Source organism: Phaethon lepturus, unplaced genomic scaffold, assembly GCF_000687285.1.
Source record: "Phaethon lepturus isolate BGI_N335 unplaced genomic scaffold, ASM68728v1 scaffold1846, whole genome shotgun sequence".
Lineage (NCBI taxonomy): Eukaryota > Metazoa > Chordata > Aves > Phaethontiformes > Phaethontidae > Phaethon > Phaethon lepturus.
This window is the reverse complement of record NW_010545359.1, coordinates 55,370-80,071: the sequence shown is the minus strand read 5'-3', so window position 1 is coordinate 80,071 and position 24,702 is coordinate 55,370. Positions and strand designations below refer to the sequence as shown.

Genomic DNA, 24,702 nt, shown 5'->3' with positions numbered 1-24,702 from the left:
ATGGCTGGCCTGAGACTTCGGGGGCTGGCATCCTCCAAGCTTTATCAACGCCGGCAGGATCGGCTAAGTGGCACAGGGTCTCTCCTGAGCAACAGGACAGACACAGCAGCTGGGATACGTGGGTATGTCTCTGAGATGAAGGGAATGGTGGTGTTGAAGCATTTTCCAGGGTTTCATAGATGTTTGTTTTTGGTGATTGGGCTTTTTTATCGAAAGCGGGAATTGTCTGCACACAGCCAGAGGGGATGAAGTCTGTTTATTTTCATTTCCAAGTAGATTACGAAGGAAAGGACTTTCCTGATGAAAAAGCTTTCAGTTTTTAACAATAACAGGAAAGCAACAATGGAGAACCTTTCCCGTTTCGAAGCCCTACTAGATTGTTCAGAACCATTAGTGCTGGTGGTATTAATGGTAAAGTATTTAGACACTGTGGGAATAAAGAAATGGTGGAAAGCAGTAATTTTTCCAAATGTTGATAAAATTCTACTGTTCCTTGATTTTTAGGGCTCAGTAGTCCATTTCTTCACCTATACTGTTAATAGCAAGCTTGTTGATTTTAGTTTTTGTAAATAACTCCAGCAGAAACTGCAGCTTTGAGCTGCTTCTTGAGATCATTGAGAACATGTCAACCAACGCCTCTTAAATCTGCCCAGAAAATTCCATTCCTTGATCATTACTTTTCCTGTGCTTCAGATTAAAATCTTACTTTACTTTTTCATTGCAGTTAATTTTGGGCAGGAGAGAAATTAACAGGTATTAAATAAAACTTAGGTTCTTGCGTTTTGGGAGAACTGTGAGCTGCAGCAGCAATATGGGATCTGAAGTCTGTGTCACTGGGGAGAGCAGTGAGCATGCAGGAGCGGAGATTTTTTTTCTAGCAGAAGTTTTGAATTTCAGTCTTTTCTTAGCAGGAGATAGACCTGATGCTTGCCTGTAATTGAGCAATTGGTTTGGCTTCTCAGTTTGAACTGTGGATCCCTCACTAGAACCCTACTTTTCCCAATATTTTCCTTTTAGCCTATAGCTATTAGTTGGTAAATTTTCAATTTTTCCCACACAAAGTTGTGGGTGTGAATGTATGAGAATTTAGTGAGGAGGGGAGTAAGAAGGCAGTGAAAGAAATGGTGATGCCATTGAGTGGAGAGGATCCGTTCAGGAAGAGTGAGAAGGGACCTGTGAGGGGGGGAAAAAAAAAGGCATTGAAATAGCAGCAATGGAGCACAAACCGCAGTCTGAACTGAAGATAGGAAGGATGAGGAGATAAATGCTCAGACATAGTCATCTCACATTGTTAAAATGTAGTTTCCTTTCAGCTATTTAACTGTGTTTCACTGTAACCTCTACGAGCCTTCCAGAAAGAAGGTGAAGGCACAATATTTTTTCCCATGATTTCCAATTATTATTTCTAATATTTTTTTTCTGTGAATTTGTAAACACAACGGAGATTTTTCAAGCCTTGATCTTGTTTCTTTAAATTAGAGCTTAAAACTCTTTCTTAAGTAGATGTACTTAATCCTCTATGCAGAAAGAATGCTCTTTTCTGAAGAGCATATCGTTGTGGTTTACCCCCAGCCGGCAACTCAGCACCACGCAGCCACTCGCTCACTCTCCCTTGGTGGGATGGGGGAGAGAATCGGAAGGGGAAAACTGAGAAAACTCATGGGTTGAGGTAAAGACAGTTTAATGGGTAAAGCAAAAGCTGCGCATGTAAGCAAAGCAGAACAAGCAAACCGACAAAACCAGCACACAAACAGCACAAAACCAACAACCACACACAACTCGCACCGGTACGGTTTTGCAGGAGAACAAGGTTAGTTCTCCTTTGCCTTCTATGTCGGCTAGATTTTAGGAGCTGGAGCATGGTGTTTGGAAAATGCTTATCTGTGCGAGATCTCTCTTTTTAAACCCATGCGATTAAGTGTGCTGTGTGAGGCTGCTAGAGGAGATGATCTGGGCAGCGCTGGCATGGCAATGCTGACAGTAATGGTGCTCTAAACGTACTGCGTCGGACTTGGGCACCTTAGTAAGTCTAGGAGGAAGATGGGTGCGGGGATATGGTGCTGGGTAGGAGAATGCTCAGGGGCTGATACGGAGCCGTGTTGAAGGAGAGAGGCTGTGTATGTATTGCTGTGGTGACACATGTACAGAGCGAGGCGGACCATGCTTGCGTATTAACTATATGCTGGCAGGATTTTTAATAAAGCTAAGCGGGTTCAGAAGAAATAAGTTTTGCAGCTGGCAGAGTGATTTAGGGGGGAAATGTCTAGATAGGTAAATTGAATACATTTTTTCACATCATAATTCTTGAAGCAAAGTAAGCATAAAGCCACATATTTTGGTTTTACTCAGCAGGTGACAGTGCTAAAGATTTATTCTGCTTGGGAATTTTGTTTCCTGAATTATTTGTATTTTATCCACAGTTTTTGAGCTAATGATAATTTTTGCTTCTCCTCTCTGATAGGTCCTGGTAGTTTATGTCCTTTCTTCAGGCAAATGAGAGTAACCCAAAAGTAGTATTGCTGCTAGTTGATGATAATTGATGAACGCATTTGGGAATGATCTGTCTTCTCAGTGCTGCTAAACAAACATATTTTAGCTCCTTTGAGATAATGGAAGTGAAGAAGAGGAAGACTAAATGTGTGTAAGAAGTTATTTATCAAATAGACATTGTGGGTGAAGTGGTGCATGCTTAATAATAAAAGGGTGTTTTTCCTTTTTTTTTTAAAACCTGTACATTTCTTTACGTTGATGTTTCCCTGGGCTGAGTGAACACTGCTAACTGTGTGTCATTTTAAGAAGCCGGTCATGGTTTACTGGAAGCAAGTAAGGCATTGCATTGAGAGGGACTGCCAAGTGCCCGTGGCATAGGATTTTTTTCTGGCGTAGGACTCTCATTGCTGCTGCTGGCCTGAGGTCTACCTGATTGTGGCTTCCTCTGCACGCCAGCCGTATAGACATTGCATTCTGTTCTCGCCTGAAATGTGTGAAGGAGTGGAATTTTTTTCAAACCCCTGGCTTCTACTAATAGCAAATTGCTGTTGCTGGTAGGCTGAGGAGAGAATGAGGAGCTATAAAAAATTTTTTTTTTCCATATTGTGACCATAAGTTGCATTTGTATGTTTTTCTTAATTTTGGTTACCCCTGTGTAGTAAACAAGAACAGAAAGTTCTTGTTTTCATTGAGAGATCGGGAGCTGCATGATCGAGGAAGATATGCTGGGAGAAATGCTATTAATTTCTTATTTAGCCAGCTGAAAAAATATTCAAATAGGGAATGAACTGAAAATTCAATGCCAGCAGAAGGAGAAATGCTGAAAATGTTAAGCTATGCACATAGTTTTATCAAATGCACAACAAATCATACGTTGAACAAACAGGAATATTTTTTGCCTCCAACATTTTATGACAAGTTTAACAATAACTTTAAAGAAGTTGAATCCATTTGGGAAAGTTGTCCAGATAAAAGTCAATTGCAGTGAAGAGATTTTAGAAGAATGGTAAGGGTAGTTGGCTGTTTTTCAGCAGAAGTTCATGAACTGCTACCCTTCCTCTTTCTTTTTTCTTTATGTTAGTCATTATCTGCAAAATTAATCATAAAGTCTGGTATTGCCCTGGCAAATATTTTTTTTTTGTCTTGTCAACATTAAGTACTTAAAGCCACAAATCCTCAACATGCTATGGGGATGGGAAGAAGCCCCTCTCCTGGAGTGCTCTGATTTTTATCTTAGCTACTGGCATCTATGATGTACACAAGTGATGATAGCTTTCCGGTTTTTTGACTTTTCACTATCTTAGGCATCTGTGTATGTACACATGCTAGGAATGACTATGTAAATGTTACCATATTGTGATATCTTCTGTATACACTAGTTTCTACTGGTAGACCATAATGAGCGGAGAATACCTTTCTAGGATTCCCTAACATAGGTAGGTACAGTGCCTGTCTGCTGAGGTTTGGACAATGTCCTGGGCTCTTGTATCTTGAAATACTGTCTTCCTTTTTTTTTGTAGTACCTGTAAGGTTTTTGGTCATCTCTGTATTAAAGTAATTCTTCATTCAGCATTGTGATGAAAGAGAACTCTCTTTGACACTAAAACAAAAAAGCTCTCAAGACCAATTAAAAAAAACTGATTTTTTTTTTTGACCAGGCTTTTCTGACAGAAGCGCTCCTTGCGCCTGCAGTTCCATTCTTGGACCTGATAGAGTTTGGGACTCTTAATCTGTTCTCCTGGTTGTCTAGTTGTCTGGTTCATACTGTCTTGCATCCATGTTTAAGATACTGAATTCTACTAATGTAAAGGCTGGAGCTTCTGTTGTACTCTCTTAGCAATGCAAGTATTAGATTTGGGTTTTTTTTTTTTCCCTCAACCTAGTCACCAGTGCTAGATCCCTGTGGACAATGTTTAAAAAAGGAGGTAACAGTATAGAAGCTGTAGCATTTTAGCCAGCTTCCTTGGTATTAAAGTCCAACCTTTTTTTTTTTCCCTGTAGTAATACAGGCCCAATTTCCTGAATCTGTATGAGAACATGATGTAAAAACATGACATATGCTAGCCCAAATATATATGAAACCACTGTTTTTAGAAGATAGATCCATATTGACTTCAGTGATATAATAAAGGTAAAATGCTTTCAAATCTTTCTATAGCACCTGTACCAGTAGCACAGAATGGGTCTCCCAATTAACTTCCACTTCTTAAAAAGCAGGAATTTTTCTTTTTTTTCCTTCTTTTTTTTTTTTTTTCAATTTGAGAACAGTGCTGATACTTCATAGTAAATAATTCTGAGGAGTCAAAGCGTGAGAAACCCACACCTAATTATAATGGTAAAGAACTAATATCTGTAAATTAGGTACTTTGACAAAGATAATTTGTTAAAGATACGGCACATAATGGTGAAAGATTGGAAAAAGCATTGTTTGAGCACTGGTATTTTTTGGGTTTGCACAGGACAGGATAACTTCAGGATGTTGAGCAGGTCATGTTTTAATAGCCTTTCCTGTCTTTGTGTCACCAGCTTATTGTTAAAACAGAGGAAGATTCTGTATTTTACTGAATTGCAAAAAATCAGCGAGTGAACAGAATACAAGAAGCAGTACGTATTGGGGACTGCCCTTTGCAGGAAAGATTCGGATCTAAATATCTTACGATTGACACAGCAAGTCAAACATTCGTGGTCACTCTTGGCACCACCATCAAAAGGATGGTTTTGGCATTGCTCTCCCTCTCCCCATGCTGCTGGCAGAAGTGTTTTTGCAGCAGTGTAGTAAACTGAATCATAAAACTGCTCTGAATTAAACTGTCTTCCCTCCCGCTTCCAGCCTTGGTTAATTTTAACCTTGAGCTGGTTGAATAAATGCTCGGGTTTGCACAAGGAAGGGGGCACACAGGGGTGTGTAGTTGAGGGAGATTAAGAAACTATGGCATACGTGAAAGTAAAACTTTGGAATAGATGCAAAGTTATATCTTTAGGGCAATGCCAAAGTTGGAAATTTTAGCTTGAGTGTGAAAGAATAAAATGTCTGAAGTAAAAACGGATGCGAAGTTATGAATGAAAAGAGTCCAGAGAGGAAAAACTCAAGCTATGATTATCAGAAAGCCACAGCTGCTGGTTACAGGAGACACACTGGTCAGGAGCTGATGTGTGATTTAGTTGTCTCTTGTACGGCTCTCCCCAACAAATTTCAACTGGGTTATAGTTGAGGCAGAGTACTATGTTATTTTGTGTACAGGTTCTTCTATTTTATTTTTTCCTGGACTAATAGTTTCTCTCATGGATGAGTAGCAAGTCACAATCATTAGCTCATTTGCATTGTGGCATTTCTTGGACAGCTCAGACTGTATCACAGTCATCTTTCTTAAGCCTTTACGGAAATCTTGTCAGCATCAACCAAGCTCTTCTAGCTCAAACATTTTGAAAATTTTTAAATGTTTTCCATTTGCAATTCTTTGAAGTGATTGTTCTATGCTGTTTTGCAAAATCATTAGTGATTTTTCACTGCGTATTGTATTCTGTTGCTGAAACAGTATTGGAATATCTTCAGCAAAATTCCATGGCTAGGAGTTGGACCTTTTGCATCATCATGCGTCAGCAGAAAGGTAAATAAACTCTTGGGACTCTCTATATTCTCTTGCTTTTGCAAATGAATGAGATAAATTAAATTTTTGAGAGTTAAAAATTAAATCCGAACTTGTACTTCAGGATGAAGGAAGACCATGAGAACACAGAACAATAGTGCATTTGACTTTTGCTCGGAATTTCAATTTACCAATAGATTTTACATTGTTTAGAAGTTAGGGTTTACTCTGGGGTTACTCTGTCTTGACAACCCTCAAATGCCGGTTTCAGACTCCAGGCTCCTGAAAGTCTTATTCTTATCAGTAGGTCCCTACGTCTTCACTGTCTTTCTCACCAACACAGCCATGGGACTTCCGTCAGAATCTCTGCTGGGATAAGTATGTTCAGTAATGTTTGGTGTGAACTTGCACTGTTTCATACAGGAGCGTGCCTGGGGAGATTGCAGGCTGTAATTGCTGCGTACTGCCGTTGTCCAGGTGTAAGCTCTGTTCTTGCAGAGTTCAGCCAGCAGATAGTTGGTAGTGGCAGTGATGGGTACTGTTCCTTCCCTAGAGTGCTGTTAAAGTCCATTTGAAGAAATAAAAAAAATCCAACAGGATTTTTAAAATGTTGGATTTCATGTTTATAAAGCAAAAAACCCAACAAACACAACCTTAGATCATGCTTTGTTGTTAGTGTGTAGGGTGTAATACTTGCTGTTGTGTAGGAAACGTACTTGCTGGAATGCTGTTTTGCCCGGTTTTCTTCTGTAACCCAGAGGAGCTTTTTCACTGATGTTAACGTGAGGCTTTCCTAACCGTGGCTGTTGGCTAGCTCAGGTCTTGGAATTCAGGCATCAAATTTTTCAAGAGGGAAAAAATACTTGATGGGGAGATTATATTTTCAAGTCCTGGTATACATTTGCATGATGTAAGTGAACGAGTGGCAATGGAAAATTAAGTCGATTAGGTCTCTTAGCTTTGCTGCAAACACTGATGTTTTGTGTTGACCTATTCCTTTGGTACTTTGTCAGGATAAAAATATTTCTTTAACCTATGACCTCTAGTTTATGAAATTACAGGATTTCCTGCTTGTCCGTAATTCCAGTCCATGTCTGTTTTTTAAAGCTCCTTCGTACTGCAATAAGGAAACAAGTTGTAACAAATTTCTACTAAAGCAGTAGTCCATTCTTGAAATTATTACCAGCTCCCTTGGTCTTTGCCACACTTGGAATTGCAGTGGCAAAAAGAAAGTATATCTTTACCCATCGGTCACTCCAGGTCACAGTGTAGGATATTTGTACAGGCTGCAGACGTGGTACGTTTGGCTCCGCTGAGCCGGCTGGTTTTGTTGTCTCAGGAGTATGAGGCTGCTGCCTGCACTGCTGCCTGCACTGCTGCCTGCACTGCTGCCTGCACTGCTGCCTGTTCGTTCTAGTCGTGCTTGGAGCACAAAGCCCTAGAATACAAATGATGGCGTGTTTCTGTAGGAGTGTCTCTGACCAGAAGAAGGAGAATCTTCTGCTACTGGAACATGCCTATTGAATTCCTGTTCTCTATGAAGAGGTGTGGAAAGTAGCAGGTCAGCTTGTAGAATAACACTAATGATGGAAATTCAGTTCAGAGTAGATTTGAATATAAAAAGAAAGAAAAAAAACCCTTTTAAATCAAGCCATCTTTCATTTTGCACATATGTTATGTGCTTCAGGAAAACTAGTACACAAATATTTCGGGGATTTTTAACATGCTGGAAATTCTTTATACTCCCACCTATAAAACTGCTATCTTTCCAATCATAGAATTCAGAAGGTGCTCAGAAGGCATAAAATAGTTTTTCTATATCTAAAAGTGTAGCAATATTGAATTTTTATATTATTGGATAGTCTGGTGGTTAAAAGAAAGATTGCTTTGCCACAAGAAACTTGAGACTTTTTTCCTTATAATTTTTCCCTCCCTGCTTGGACATGCGATAAACTATTTTAAAACTGCATTCTCTTAGTATGTAGACAACTTAGATTACCATGATGGCAAGCATGAAAATTTTGTTAAAGCGGTTAGGGTCGTTCCGCATTTTAGGGGAGACAGAGGAAGCTTCCTTTACACGATTTGTGAGTATGTCTTTGGGGGTTTTTCAGCCTCACTTTTTGAGGAAATGAAGCTGATGAATTTGCCAAGCCAGCCAGGGAGAATTCTCTCTTCCCGTACCGTTTTAACACTGACAGTTTCAGCTAATTAATCAGGAAGACAGAGACATTGTATGCAATTATTTTCCAATGAATCTTGTGCATATAAGCTGCTGGGTAGAGGGGGAAATGCCCTGTTAGTTCCGACAGTGAAGGGGAGACTGCAGTGGGATATCAGTGTTTATTACACATCAGAAAATACTTGGAGGTGCACATCCTGAGACCAGAAATCCCAAGAAGCCAAAATCGTTGTGTTTGCTGCTTTCCGGACTACTGATTTATTTAAAATTGTGGATATTTGGTATGAGCTACTAGCAGGATGACATATTGGGGTGAAAGACTGGTGAAACTGCCAAAAGCATGCAATAGGTAAGTCTACTTCATGAGCTCATTCTGCCACATGTGGGTTGTAAGAACATTATTTCTAACTGATGTCAGTGCTGAATTGACTCATTGGTCTTTTTTTTTTACATGTAAAGCAGAGTTTAAAGCAGTGGAAATGTTGTGTTCACAGATGTTGGAAAAACCTGGGATGATATGATTATACTCATGTGATTGGCTGTGACATCGCTCATGTTCTTACTCTTGTCTTTATTCCAGTAATATGTCTGATGCTCTCGCAAATGCGGTATGTGAACGCTGCCAGACTCGATTTGACCCTGCAGAGAGGATTGTGAACAGCAATGGGGAGCTGTATCATGAAAACTGCTTTGTCTGTGCTCAGTGTTTTCGTCAGTTCCCAGATGGACTTTTTTATGAGGTGAGGTCTCATACTGTGTGTAAGAGAAGAGAAATAGCTCCACTGAAATGCAAGGAATCAGGTGAAAATTCTGACAGAAATATGAATTTCTGCCTTTCTTGCATGTTTAATTTCTTAGCCCTAAACCTTTGTTGCTATTTTTTTGAGGAGCTTCTGACTTAAATTACTTTTTTTTCCTTCTCACATACTCCTTCCTATACATCAATAACCACAAAAACTGTGTGCTTGCTCTTTGGGTAAGAGGCATTTCAAAAAGAAAATATAAGATGTTTCTTAATATTTCATTAGACATTACTGCATTTTTGTCTTTATTTTTAGGCATTTTGCACCAAACTTTTCCAATTGGGCAACTGAAATTGGTGAACCCATTTAAAAATGAGGTTGAACTATTTCTACAGTATATGTGCAAGCGCATATTTTGGATAACACATTATTTTAAACATTCTGCATTTGCCGTGAGTTTTAGCCTCATGTAGGAGGAGTAGTTCCAAATTACATGAGTAAAAAAACTAAAACAAAAATGAAATTAGAGCCAACTATAGGAAAAGGGCTTTGAACACTTAAAGATTTTTACTGTCTTGTAGCAGCATTGCTATTAATTTAACTGTTGACTCTGCAAATTCACTATGAGGCTGAAGCCATATCTGGATATTTCTTTAAGAAAAACCCTAATGAGTTTAAAAACAGGTGAGGCTAGCACTGGAAGACGATTGAACTTGACTAATTGGTCAGTTTAATGGAAAATCCTGCTGCACTATGTTGAGGATGTAAGGAGTTCAGTTATTCATGAGGGGTCCTTCTCTCTTGTTTTGTTCACAGTTTGAAGGTCGGAAGTACTGCGAGCATGACTTTCAGATGCTGTTTGCTCCTTGCTGCGGGGAGTGTGGTAAGATGTAGTGCATGTCAACACCATGGAGTAACAGCTACAGGGCTGTGCAAACCTCACACCATTGCAGTGACATCCAGCCCTGGGCTGGGATTGTTGAGGTCATTTTAGGGAGCAGAAGCTCTGGAGGGAAACAAAGCATGATTTGGGGTATTCTGGTTGTGATAATAATCGGGTTTGTTTCAAAGTTAGACTGTAATAGTTTTTGTGGAATTAAAGTGGAAGGATTATGAAGGGCAGTAGACTTTTGATAGGACTGTCTTCTGCATGTATCTCAAGGTGTTGCTTGCCTTTTGCAGGCGAGTTCATTATTGGGCGTGTTATCAAGGCAATGAATAACAACTGGCACCCAGAATGCTTCCGCTGTGAGCTCTGCGATGTAGCACTTGCTGACCTGGGTTTTGTGAAGAATGCTGGCAGGTAAGATAGAGAAGGAGCTCTGAAAGTTTTATCAGTATGTTATTGATACAGTAGTGAGATTTTGAGAGTGGTCAGTTGGTTGTACGCTGAGAGGTGAAGCTTGAAAAGGTACAGAAGAAGCTTTAAGGAATAGCCTAATAGGAGATGGGAAATGGAATGAAGGACAGTGTTCTTCATCCAATGAAACATGTAGAAAGCAGAAACTCAAATTTTAGTAGCTAGTGGATGAGTTCTGGAAAAGAAAGGGATTTCAGGCAAAAGGTTGAATAGCAAGTGAGAAAAAGGGATTATGTCATCCTGGGCAGGCTATTTATGAAGTAAGCTGCTGAGCAGGAAATCAAGATACAGCAGAAGGCCAAGAGAATAACATGAGGATTACAGCAAAGCCTGTTCACCATGCAATTCTCCTGATCTTTGGAAATCATTCATTTTATATACAGAAATATAAAAATGAGTCCTAAAGGTTGATTAATGCATTTAATTAAGAAGTAAGAAATAAAAACATAAAAGGGAACTTGTACAAAAGCATACCATGATAAGAAAATAAAACAATTCAGCAGTTAGCAGATGGACAATTCATAGTTAATTTCAGGCTTTCATAAGTCTTGGGCAAAGGCTAGTAGTTTCCTAGAGTTTATATTCTCACTAACTAAATGCCGAAGAAGGGAAGGAAAGGTTACATACTTGTATCCTGTCCAGCAGGGAGTCCTCTCAACTCCCTTTTCTCTTCCATCGTGTGTCCAGCTTCTGTGCCTTAGTTTTTGGAATTCAGCATAATTGATTTTCTTTTGACATCTAAGCTTGTTAGAATGGGCTGTTGTGATAGAACCTAGGGTGTTTTGGGAAAGTAGTCAGGGTTGAAGCAGTTCAGGCAAGATAAAGGGTGTTTGATTTCATAATTTGTAGACCAAGTCTAAAATGGTAAGGAGCTCATTCCCAAAGCATAGAAAAGGGATGTGCATGTGTATATATCTGTACATAAAAGATATAATTCACCTGTCATGTGACTTCCTGGAATATTTATCCCCATAGCATAGAAGTGATCTCCTACTAAATATTATTGAAAATTCTTGGGCTCTTTTTCCCGCTTCTCATCGTACCTGGTCTTCCCCAGTCTGCTTGTCATTTCCAGACGTATTCCACTGGATGCAATTTGTATCAGTGAGAATAGTTAAGATAATCACTATTTTATCTGTAGTGAAGGAATAGTCTTGCTAGATAAGTCACAAAAAATAATTGTGAATCACTTCAAAGATAGGAATCTCTTCTGGACAAAGTAGACTTCACTTCTTCATATGCTTACTTTTTCTTCACTGTTGCCATTTGCATTCATATGTTTACGATTCTGTATGTAGTGAGGATGAATATTGTATTGCTACGGAGCGTTTTTCCATTCTTTAGTTTGAGGTTTATCAGGATATCTGATGTTTTGCAGAGAACTACGTAAAAGAGGCAGTGTAGTAAATGTTGTCCAACCTCTGTCTGCAGCTTTGAGACAATTGCAGAGGGCAGATAGAAAAGGTAGTGTGAAGTTTAGTGCTCATCTCCATCTCTGAATGCTGGGAAGAAGTAAAAAAATCCTAAGTCCTATCTTAATTCCAGTCCGGGTTGGGTGCATTGCAGCATTTTGCTCTTTTTTTCTTGCCACCATTTAGAACCAATTTTTGGTCTACTGTGATTTATTTATTTATGCTTTGAATTTGGGGACTTGAACAAGATGTGTAAGCGTGCTGTCTTTTCATTAGGTAAGTCTATCTCAGCAGCAGAGCTCTACTACTGGCACAATATAAAATTTTAAAGTAGGCTGTATGCATTGTGCAGGGAAGAGTTGTTACTGACTGCTTTGGGAATTAAGTTGTGGGGCTTTTTTGGTGTGTGTTTGGTTTTATTTTAGATGTCCATTTAAACAGCCTCTTTGCTCCCTTCCCTATTCCTAAGTGTTCAGCCCTTGGTTTCACAACTTGGAGATCAGTAGAACTGTACTTTGCAGTTTCAGTAAGACAAGAGCATGTGATCTCTGTTGTCAGAGGGGTTCTTGCTAATTGCAGTCCCATAAAAACAATGGAACTTCCCTCCTCAGGATGTTTGACTCTGGGTGGACTATCTTGCTGCGTATTTGTGCTGTCAGCTGATTTTGGTGGAATAGAGCATTCTTAAGTCGAAGCAGTGACAAGAGTCATGTTCACAGTTCAGATTTAGCACTTAGTGAGCTTTCATTTGTCTTACCCTCGTATGTTTGAGGCAACATTACAGTCTTTTTAACACAAAACAGATTGCACAAAGCCTCACGGAATTTCTCAGCTACAAAAAAATACATGACTGGGTCAAAGGCACCATTTAGACTTGTGAGGCAGGAAGTAATGCGGTTACTGAGGGCTAGAATCCGCTGCGTTTCACAGGAAGTTTTGGTCCCATTGTAATGGAGAATATAAATGTAGCGGTTGACGTGATAAGGTACAAAGCAAATCAGAAAGATCATGAGGACCATGATGATCATTTTGATAGCTTTTTCCTTCAGGTGTTTCTCAACTCTATTCCCACTCTTCAGGCTTCGGATGATTAATAGGTAGCAAGTCACTGTAGTAATAAATGGGAAGGTGAACGCTACTGCTAAGGACACAAGGGCATGGTGTGATGCCTTTTCTCTGTAGAGCTGCAGGCAGATGGTTGTGTTTTTCATCTCGACTGTCTGCACACTGAGCAGCAGAGGTGCCATTGCAACCCCAACTATAACCCATAGAAAGGCACAGGCCAAATGGGCATAAAGGGATCTGCGGAGCTTGATGGACTTGACAGGGTGCACAATGGCTAAGAAACGGTCAATGCTGATACACATGAGAAAGTAGATACTGGCGTACATGTTGAGGTAAAAAAGGAAGCCAGTGAGTCTGCATGGAATCTCACCAAATGGCCAGTGGTTACCAGAAAAATGGTACACCAGCCGGGTGGGAAGTACCAGGACGAAGGACAGGTCAGCCACAGCAAGATGCATCAGGAAAATGTTGGCAGGTGTGCCTGACTTTTGGTCCCGGATGAAGAGCCAAAGAGCCAGAGCATTGCCGACAAAAGCCAGGATGAAGTCCAGGAAGTAGAAAGTGGCAAAAAGGATGTTCTCGAGGTGTGTCTCTTTGCCACATTGCTCTGATGTTTCTGAAGAGAAATTTGATTGATTTGAGCAACTGAAGAATAGGCTTGAGGGATCTGCTGGGCCATTCATTTTTCACCACAGTTTTGAACTAAAAAAAAACAAACCTGAAAGAATTGAGACAGTATATTACAAAAGAGCCTGATTTTGTGAAGAAGAAAAAAAAAAACCAAAACCCACCCAAAAAACCCACGCATGGAAATCAGTGATGTCTCTTCTTTGCTATGTTGGTATTTAATACAACAGGTCAGTCTGAGTTTAAACCCTTATATAAAAATTCTGAATACCTCCTGCTCAGCTAGGTTTTCCAGACCATTAATTCCTGTTGAAGGAACCATTATGAAGAGCTAGCTAGCTGATGATGAGCTTGTCTCTAACCTGTGCTGAGACCAGTTGAATAACAGAGTAGTGAAGTGCTTATGTGTCTGGTTAATGGAAGAGTGGAAGTGGGTTCTGTATGTCTAGCTAGAAAGTATTTGCTATGTTTAATTTGAAAGCCTGATTCAGGACTGAAGAGCTCCTAAGAAGTTAGCTTTTCTGAGCACAGGTATGTGTTGTAAGGTGACCTGGTTTAGAATATCTGTCTTGTTCCTAGAAGAGGTGGAAGACAGGACAGGTATTGCTGTTATTAAAAAACCGACAGGGTTCCTGAAAGTCTTCGAGAATTATTTTAGTCTAAAGTCCTGTATTTAAGGCAAATGCGTCTAGTTCCAGTTTAGGAGGAAACTTTTCAGATGGGTAGTAACATCTCATTTGAACAGCAAAAAGCACTGAATTGACTCAGAAAAGATTATTAGTAATGCTCACGCTGTCAGTTACTTGTCAAAGTGTTATCCTTCCCTGCAGCTTTCTTCTTCTCCAAGCATAACTCTCTCTTTCTTTCTCAAAAGCCTGAACTCTACTGTAGCTTATCCAGGGCCTTTTCCTAGTAGCAGCTTAGGAAAACTGAGCTTAGCCTTACCAGTCTCTGTTGTTTGCAGGGTCCTGAACCGCATCAACAAAAAGTGGTAAGATTTTCTGGGCACCTTACCCATGGTTTTGCATACATTTCTCCTCTGTGTGTATAGGTGGTAGGGAAGTGCAGGCATTGTCTCTGTTTCTCGGATTCCTGAGAGGTGTTACACTATATACAGGAGTAACTCCATTGTGCTTACCATTGCATTTTGTACTGATTGACCATTTCTCCATAATATTCAATACATCTTTAAATACATCCATTTTCCTCTACTGAGGTTAGAATTTTAAGACGATTGCTGACATTGTTAGCTAAAATTTTTAGTCTCAGGCAGAAGCTACGCTGCATGCTGAAATCTTACACCATTAGGCAGTTGAACCAAGGCATTATGCAGTGCATCCAGCTTCCCAACAGAACTGATTATTCAGATGTCTAAAAATATTGGTGGCTACTCAAGAAACTGAAATGGGATTAAGAACAGACCAAAATATTGGAAAATGTGAAGAAAATTCCAAGGTAATTACCATCTTTTGTTTGGCTGCTGTCACTTCCAGGTGACAGAAAACTACACTAGCTAGTTCACAGTTGAAGAGACAAAAGTCAACAGAAGGGAGACAGAATGAAGTTCAGAAACTGAAATTTCTTCGTATTGCCACAGAGGGGCCTTCTTACTCCTTGCATTGCCTAGATACCCTGCATGTTTATGGCACAAAAAAGACTAGGTTTGGGTGTGTGGGTACTCACTGCCTGCTGCCAGCTGCATGCTTCATTGTGGTCCTAGAGATGGCAACACATTCTTATCCTGGAATTACTAGAAGTACATGTGCAAGGAAGACTGTACAGCCCTTTTTTCCAAGGGACATTTTATCTATAAAAGTACATGTGAAATCCTGCTTTCATATACAAAAGGAAAATTCCCTGTTGCAGTTTTCTGTGTGAATTCCCTGGGTTTGCAGAGGATCCTGCAATTTTTGTTCCTAGTGTTTATTTGCCCCTTACAAAGTAAAGCCTGCAAGTATTTTTGAACACAAGATTTTGAAGTCTGTATGTGACAGTAACGTTGAATGCTCAAATACTTGTCCTTCTTGGATGGACTTGGTTTAAATATGTATTTTTCTATTGCATACAAAAGAGAAATACAACGAGACCATGTCTTTTTACTGGCTGTTAATTTACAATGGTACCTATCACCTGATGATAGGTTGTGTCCATGTAGCCTTTTTTGTGTCAGGCACTTTGTTTAAATACGCTTTTCATCTGTGAAAAATGTTATCAGGTGGTCTTTATGTATACACCTGTCGGCTATCGGGCGGTCTGATGGCTAAGCGTTAATCTGTACATGGTTGTGACACCGCTGAGAAAGCAGTAAATCCTGGCTTGTACCAGCTGAAACGGCGGAAGCAAGAGTTGTCTAATGCATCAACAAAAAGTGGTAAGATTTTCTGGACACCTTTTCCCTGTTCACAAGCTAAATACTAGGGCTTTAGCAGCATGATACATTGAACTGATTCTCTTTGAGCTGATTTCCTAGAGGATCTTTGGGATTCAGATTCGGCTGAGTGTCAGTCTTGGAATAGCCAAGACTTGAAAGTTGGGAGTTTTGTCCTCACTGATGGCAGCGTTGCGTCTGCCATTGATTTCTATCTGGACATGCTGTCACTGCAAAATACTGTGGGGTGGAGTAGAAAGGAGAATATCCGAGCTATCTAGAAGCCCAGTATGTCAGTGTCAGGAAGGGAGAGGCTTAGAACTAATGATAAAATTGAAATAGATTCAGTCTTTTTGAGTGAGTGCCTTCATAGAATAGCTGCTGTTAGTTAATTTACTTTTTAGAGCAAGGTGAAGGGAGGTATTTTTCATTGCCTGGTCAGAAATCATAGAAGAGGGAAGTGGGCCTCTTTCTAATTTTGCTTAGGTTTTAGATGGGAAGGGAATTTTAATCGAGGGATTTTTTGGTGTTTTGTTGGGGGTTTTTTTACAATTCTGATTGTTGATGTGAAAACTGTGGTGTAGCACTTCAGTAGGTTAGGAAAAAAGCTGGTATGTCACTAGAATTAATTGCTGAGCTTATTTTTAAATTGATACGTTTTAAACAAAATGCTACAACTTTTTAAGTAATAGTTCTTTGGCAGTGTGTTCTGTAGACAATGTGGAAAGCCCTTTGCTTTTATGCACAGTTTCACTTCTATTTTGCCTGTTCTTATCCTATCGATTTAAAATAAATGTGTTTAATTTTTTTTTCCTTCTTTTTGGTTTGTCATGCTTACAAAAAAGCACTCAAAGTCCTAGAAAGCTTGTTGTACTAGCCTGTATGAATGCTAAGAGCAAACTAGAAACCTTCACAAATGACCTAGAAGGTGTAGTTTGTGCTAAGCTATATGGCGCAAGAGGCTTTGACTCCACAGACAGAAAACTCCTTTAGGAGTCTGGCTTATTGTCCAATAATTTCCGCTCGGATTGCACTCTTGGTGTTGTGCGACTATTTAGTGATTTACGTATTGCCAAACAGAGCACTATTCTGGAATGAGCTATTATCCCAGGCCTCCCAGGGTTGAGCTGTAATGGGAATGTCACTGCTCATTTGAAATGCATGCACACTGGCCGTATTTTATGCCTGTATTTTTTCTCTTCTCCTCAGAAACGAGCAAGATAACAATCCACAAGGCTGTCAGTATAGACACAACCTGATTACTGTTTCATCAGATGCTCTCTTTATCATTAATGAAACAATTAAGCAGCAGAAGAAATATTTAGCTTATTGTAAGTTAGGTACCTGGCTAGTTTGGAGCTTTTGTTATAATGCCCACTGTGGATAAATTTGAACTATATGTTGGAGTTTGTACTGGATATCAGAAATTCCTGTTCTTGCTCTCAGCTAGAGCAGTTTCTGGTTTGGGACTATGCTAGTTTGTGGGTTTTTATGATTATGGTTGTAGTGTCCTGTCAAATGGGAATGTCTCCTATCTTTCACTGAAAGTACTCTTCATTAGAAATAGTGCACTTCTGACTGAAATAATTCTCCTGAAAATCACTCCCTGCTGAGCCTCCCACCCTTCAGCTGAAATACTTGTTTCTTGTGAGCATCAAAGCAGTGTCAGAGAGCAGGGGAGATACCATACAACTGTCAGTTTTCCTGGTACAAATGGATGTACATTAGGTATAGAAGTTTGAAAACTTTGGAGTAGTGTTGTAAAGAAGAGTGAGGAAATTATTCTTTGAAGTTCAAAAACTGCTGCCTGTTCTTAGTTTCAAACATTTCCATTATATTCATCCGCCCTTGTGTGTGTGTGTCTGTCCACCTCACTACACCGGCTAAAACTAATGCCATTAGGAAAGCTCCTTCATTATTCTGCTAACAGAAGTTTGTCTCTTACCTCTTTACCGTGCAGTCCTATGGGTGGAGTATAGGATCCTTTTGGGGAAAACCTCAAGGAACTCCTTCTGATGCCAGCAAACCGAATAGAAGCAGCAACGGTGAAAACACCAAGATGATCCAAACAGAGCACAGTTGCAGTGTTGCTGAGGGTGGAGAGGGAGCTCCTCTATATAGTGTCTTTCTAGCTCTGATAGCGCATTATCAGCTCAGTCACACAACAGAGCAGGGGAAAGGACACCCCAGCACTTGAAGAGCAGTTTTCATCCCAGCTGAGCTCTTGGCACTGGGGCTGCTGCTGCTGGTATAGATATGAATATACTGTATGAATATTCCAGTGTTCATGGTGCTCACTAAAGGCTGCTACTGAACTCCCAGCCCTGAACACAGACTTCTTGGAGTCCCCTGATTATTTTAGGAGGGTGGAGAGAAGCATTGTTTGGGGGAAGTCTGGTATTAATAGACACAACAGGACATTTCAGAATGGGATAATTCCATAATGGTGGGAGTGGGGAGGGGGAGAGGGAGAGGGGCGGCTGCTATGGTAACAGCTTAGCCTGTCCAGCACTTCCCTTTGCTTGCAATAGAGGAGGGTCTATGGGACAGCAGAGAGGATTTGTGAGTGGGGAGGGGTTGATAATGGTTTATCAGTGCAAATGGCTGAAGGCATCTTATTCAGCTGAATGAGAGGGGTCTCTTTCAGGACACTTGCTTCAGGGTCCCTATGTCCTGCCCCGTATAATTACTCTGCATTTGACAGTGCCGAATAAAATTGATGCCTTTATGCTGAGATGAGCACAGCTGCATGTTTCCTTATAATGGGGTGCTGTCTGCTTTTTCTGGACTCTGTCTGGGCAGACAGTGGTTCCAGTCCTGTAGAGAGACACTTGCTGACAGGAGGACTCAGATTTGGAGAGAATAATAATGATACTTAGCACTTAGACAGGCGCCTGCCAGCTGAGGGTCATAAATGTTTGAGGTCTCACAACAACATCTGTGTTGTATTCTTATCCCCATTTTACAGATCTAAGGGTAAGTGATTCATCACAGCAGAATTTGGGAAGGGGCCCCTGCAAAGAACCCACTACTTGAGCCATAAATCTACCCTTTCCATTTGAACTTTTCCTTTTGTCTGGTGTCTTCCGAGAATGACCTGTAAATCTCAGTGAGTGTTTCACACAGTGATACAGTGAAAGGAAGCAAGCAGGCTTGTCTGGTGTGTGACAAAGAAACCCACAGAAGTCATTCTTCTGTCATTTTCGTTTTATCATAAATTCTTACCAGGCTGCAGCGTTGCAGCTAGAGGGCTAGGTAATAGGCAAGTAAACTGAACAGCTTCTTTTTATAGCTCCTAAATATTGGGATAAAACTGGTAGATTCCATCAGCCTTTACAGAAATCTTTTATGCCTTTGCCTAGGCTTTTCTACCAGAAATTTGGCTTATCTACCTGTTCAGGACAGTACTTGTAATGTGTTCTAGAACATGTGATAGGAACACAGTTGCATTTACCACACAAAATTGAAAAATTGCGTAGTTCTTTATTCTCTTTCATTTAGGAGTAAAAGGAATTTGTAGGCAGAAGAGCTAGTATTCAGTGGTCTCTTGTTTGCCCTAGCTATTGAAGACTAAGAAATCCAGCAAGGTAAAGGCATTCAAGCAACATGCTTTGGTTTAATATTTTTTATTCCCTCTCCTCAACTCCCTCCCAGTGCTGTAATGCTTCTGTTATGGCTGGATCCCATAGTTGCTAATAGAAAGAGGGTGTTGCCAACTTTCCTTGCCCACCTCTCAAAAAAGATCGAGAAGAACTGGAAAGGATACCTAGAAGAATGACAGGGTGATATCCCTCCTGGGATATAAATCAGTGAATGCTGGAGGAGTGTTCTAAGGAAATACAACTCTGACTGCTCTACCCACATATTCTTTTCTGTGCAACTGGTGTGAAAGACAGGATACTAAAGTGCTCTATCCACATATTTTCTGTGCATCTGGTGTGAAAGACAGGATGCTAAACTAAATTATGTTTAGTCTAAACTCAGAAGACACTTCTGTTGTATAAAGTACATGCTACAGCATGCGCTGTACGGTGTTTTAGGAGAAAAAATTTCTTAATATTTTCTTGTGTTTACTTTATTCAACCAGGCATCTGTGCAGGCCATGCCATAACCGTGAAAAAGCCAAGGGACTGGGCAAGTACATCTGTCAGAAGTGCCACTTGATAATTGATGAGCAGCCTCTGATGTTTAGGAATGATTCCTACCATCCGGATCACTTCAACTGCACCCACTGTGGGTATGTTCTCGTACTCTAAACTCTGACAAAAAATGGAGAGAGAAAAACAGTACAGTCAGCAGTGCAGTCCTTTCCAAGGCCTAAACTTTGCTGCCTTCACATTGTTGAACAAGCAGAAATTGTGTGAGGAGAAATCAAAATAAATTTGGAAAGCCTACAGGAACTTTAGTTTCATTTTGCCATTCAATGTTCTTTTATCCTAAACTTGAATGACACTATTTTATACTGAAAATGAAAATAGTTCCTTGGAATGAACTGACCTGAAAGGCTGTGTGCAGATTACAATAATAGTGTTGTCCAAAAATAGCTGTTGCCAGGCTGTTCAAAACAGTTTAACTTTGCATTCCTGGATAGAAAAAAAAGATGACTTGGTGAACTGTATCAGTCTTCTGGCACAGTCCATTACCATGCTGATACCTGTCTGACCAGAATTACTCACTGTGAAGGCAGTATAATTGGAGCACAGTACTGCCCTAGAGTGGGTAACAGTGCTGAAGAATAAAGTAAACGGCTCAGTGCTGAGCATTACTAGGATGGTCCTTGTACCTGAGCTATCCCATTCAGAGACAGCTTGAGACTTTGCATGTTACTGCATTGTTCCATGTAAGTGCACCTCATGTTTCTACCAGAGTATCTAGTCAAAGACATGGTATTGCACCTATGTTCTCGTCTGGCACACTACAAAAGCAATTTTAGAAAGATGAGTTGACAATAACTGTATTTCACTAGCTTAATTTAATGACTTTGCATTAGTAGCATGAATGTTGTCAAAGTATGTTAACTTACAAGTTTAGTCTTCCAAAACTTCATCTCTGGCGCTAAAGAGCTTCTCCTGGTGTTCTTAGCTCAGGGACATGTTTCTGTTTTCAGGAAGGAGCTGACTGCTGAGGCTCGGGAACTGAAGGGAGAACTGTATTGCCTGCCCTGCCACGACAAAATGGGAATCCCCATCTGTGGAGCCTGCCGCAGGCCCATTGAAGGACGAGTGGTCAATGCTCTGGGAAAGCAATGGCATGTTGAGGTGAGGCATCTCTGAATCTAAAACTTCCTTCGGGAGCCATTCTGGAAGAGGAGTAGTGCTAGTTGGAAGCTGTAGACCTGTAATACATGAATTCAGATAAAAATCAATTGCTTATATTTCAGGTTGTCTTCACCTTATGTGAGTGAATGTGTACAGCAGGGTCGTCAGGGTTGCCTAAGCAAGCTATGCTTTCACAACAATAATAACCTTAGTTTAAAAATGCCTGAGTAAAGTTTCTTGCAGAATATGGTTCACTGAAAAGCATTTACTTACTAGTAAATTTACATTTTCACTATGATGTACATATGCTCTCCAAGCCCAGTTAAGAGGTTCATTACAGTATTAGAATTTGTAATGTAGGCAGAGCCAGTGCAATTCTTGGTTTTTAAGCCTTTTCTGCTCAATTGCTTCTATAACTTTCAGCTGAGTCATTACAGCTTGCCCTGAAGTTTTTTAGTGATTTCTGTTTTTAGTGATTTAAGCCTCCTAGGGCTTGAACTGGGAAAGATGCTGCTGCTCATTTCAAGTGCATTCATACCAACCATGTTTATGTTGCTGTTTCTCTTCTCTGAAACAAGCAAGACAACAGTCCGCAAGTATATCAGTATAGACACAAGGTGATCGCCCTTTCAGCAGGTCTTCTACCTAACTTTAATACAATTCTTAATTACTACAGTAGACTAAATGTTTCCTCTTTTCTTTTACTTTCATAAAGATTTTCCTGTCTGATTTTTATTAAAGCATTAGGGCGTAACAGTTTTAAACTGAAAGAGGATAGATTTAGACGAGATATTAGGTGGAAATTCTTTACTGTGAAGGTGGTAAGACACTGAAACAGGTTGCCCAGGGAAGTTGTGGATGCCCCATCTTTGGAAGTGTTCAAGCCAGGTTGGATGGGGCTTTGATCAACCTGGTCTAGGGGAAGGTGTCCCTGCCCATTGGCAGGGGGGTTGGAACTAGATGATCTTCAAGGTCCCTTCCAACCCAGACCATTCTATGATTAAGTGTCTCGCATTGAGCCGTGGTTTGTAGCCATGCAAGTTTTTCCCTGGTGATGGAAAACTCACTTTGCCTACCACTGAATGTCTTTTTTTCTTTTACAGCACTTTGTTTGTGCCAAATGTGAGAAGCCATTCTTGGGGCACCGACACTATGAGAAAAAAGGACTGGCTTATTGTGAAACTCACTATAACCAGGTAAATTCTGCCATCTATACTGTGGGTACTTGCTCAGACTGGCCAAAGCTTTTTTGCATTTTATGTATGCAAAGCTCTGCAGATTTTGCATAATCTGAATTTGTAGAGGCAACGCAATATTAAGAAATTAGTGATATTTAACACAAAAAGTAGTTTTTCATGGTAGATGTGAAAAGTGATGCTGAGAACAGAACAGAAATGTCTTGGGGATATTGATTTTCTTTGTGCCATTGGGGAAAAAAAAAAAAAAAACCACTGACCATGGGTTGTGATTAAAATCCTGTAATTCTGCTCCAGAACGATTTGTGTGGACTTCTTTGATAATTACTTGCTTCCATGGCCTAAGATGAATGTTGTGCTGTCTAAAGCATAATAAAAGTATGTTTCAAAAGCCAATCAAAACCTATTTTTTCTGTATGACTCTATTGAACAGCTATGAGTTTGGTATTTTCTTTTGTCAGGAAAATCAGTCTCTCTCATAAGAGGTAAGTATTACTGTTTTGAAAGTAGCTCTAGGTTTTATTTTGATGTTTATAGTTAAGCATCAGGAGATGTTTGTCTACAGTAAGTATCATACTCTACTGATCCTCTTTTCTCCAAATTGCCACATGTACAGGACTTTAAGATCACATAACAGTGGTAGAGTGTGAGGCAGCAACAAAAAAGGTTTTGTAGTATTTAGTAGTATGAGATCCAAAGGAACATAGACTATTTGGCAAGTGTATGAGAAGTTATTCAGAAGGATTAAATTGGTATATTTGGGGTCTATTGCAAAGTCTGGGAATTCTTTGATTGTTAGGATTTAATATTCACACCAGCTGTGTAATTTGGGGAGCATTAGTCAGTAACATGAGTTCCTGTTCTTATTTCTTTTGCTGTGCAGCTCTTCGGAGATGTCTGCTACAACTGCAGCCACGTGATAGAGGGAGATGGTAAGATTTGTTCTCTCCTTGTTTTGGGTTGCTGTCCTTGTTCCATTTGTTAGTGCAGCTGTTGCAGTCCCACAGTTGCAAGGCACCAGTGTTTCTTTTCACATCTGGCCTCATTTGAATTTGGATACAAATTCGAATTTAAACAATCTGGCAGTTTCCTCTTATTTTGTGCTTTTGCTTTTGCAGTGGTATCAGCTCTTAACAAGGCCTGGTGTGTGAATTGCTTCTCCTGCTCCACCTGCAACATCAAGCTTACACTGAAGTAAGTCAGTGTTTGTATTTTGGACCATATGAGACATTTGTCCCTAAGGCAAGGTACCAGCTTGGGGGAGCTATGAGCCAGTGTCTCTCTGAGGGCAATATACCTTTTCTCTGTGGGAGCAGGTTCTTATAATTCCCCTGCTTTCAGAACTCAAAGGGAGCTGGGACTCACCATCCTCTCTAATTTATTTTTCTTCATTAATCTATTCTGTAAAAAGGTTGGGTAAGAGGAGAACTCCTTCAGCAGTACATAGGAAGGCTCTAAATGTCGAGTAACTGCCTGTCCTGAAATACCTGCAGCCTCCATGTCTCCTTAGTCTGGATGCTTCCCCCAATGACAATGTTTGCAATTGCATAGATTGTTTTGAAAGAAAATGTTATGCTAGTTACCTCGAATATGTAGAAGAGGGACAGAAGACAAAGCAATCCTATATTTTTCCTTTCTCGGGTTCAAACCCTGGATTGGCCCCTTGTATCTGAAGGAACTCTAACTGATCACAAAGAGGACCTTTGAAGTGACACTTCTATTCTACGATAACAGCATTATTATTCTAGACTGTTACATACAAATACATAGCAAAATCTTGCTCTTTATTTAGCAATACTGAAGACCCCCGTTCCCTGATAAGAACCCAATCTCTGTACTTACGTGACCCGACAAGGAAGTGAGTTGTTTTATACATGCAGCAGAATACAAACAGCAGCATTTACGTAGATGCATGGAGACTTGATTTCATGAAGCATATCATTTGCAAATAACATTTTAATAGCCCGCTGTTCTTTGTGTTAAAGGAATAAGTTTGTGGAGTTTGACATGAAGCCTGTATGCAAGAAGTGCTATGAGAAATTCCCTCTGGAGCTGAAGAAACGCCTGAAGAAATTGTCAGAGCTGGCATCCAAGAAGGCACATCCCAAAGCTCTGGATTTAAACTCTACTTAAACAGGTCTGTCAGTCTACTGACTGCACTCTTACAGTCATAAGCTGCTGCTCACAGCAGCTGTTGATTATAGAGGCAATTACTAAGAACAAACAAAACCGAAGATAAGTAGTACCTTCCCCTGCTTCTGGTAATGTAGCTTGCATCTTGACTATCCCTTTTCTCAAGCAATTGTCTATTAACACTGGCAGAAAGAGGAATATGATTTCTGCTTGAGCAGTTTACAGGCTGGTTATTAATTTGCTAATAACAACTTACTGTGCCTTTGTGGAATTGTACGCAG

At 40.1% G+C, this 24,702-nt stretch overlaps 2 protein-coding genes across 2 annotated transcripts; one reads left to right on the top strand and one right to left on the bottom strand.

The window, feature by feature from the left end:
• LIMS2 (LIM and senescent cell antigen-like domains 2) lies at window positions 1–24,702 on the top strand. Its single transcript, XM_010288913.1, has 10 exons — window positions 1–77; window positions 8,840–8,999; window positions 9,819–9,885; window positions 10,185–10,305; window positions 19,922–20,071; window positions 20,942–21,092; window positions 22,196–22,288; window positions 23,172–23,220; window positions 23,407–23,482; window positions 24,274–24,702. Exons 1-10 carry the CDS (start codon window positions 1–3, stop codon window positions 24,419–24,421), a joined length of 1,092 nt encoding a protein of 363 aa, XP_010287215.1. The 3' UTR covers window positions 24,422–24,702.
• On the bottom strand, window positions 12,488–17,917 carry GPR17 (G protein-coupled receptor 17). Its single transcript, XM_010288912.1, has 2 exons — window positions 17,780–17,917; window positions 12,488–13,557 (listed from the first exon to the last, which is right to left on the bottom strand). The coding sequence occupies exon 2, from the start codon at window positions 13,520–13,522 to the stop codon at window positions 12,488–12,490; it is 1,035 nt and encodes a 344-aa protein (XP_010287214.1). The 5' UTR covers window positions 13,523–13,557; window positions 17,780–17,917.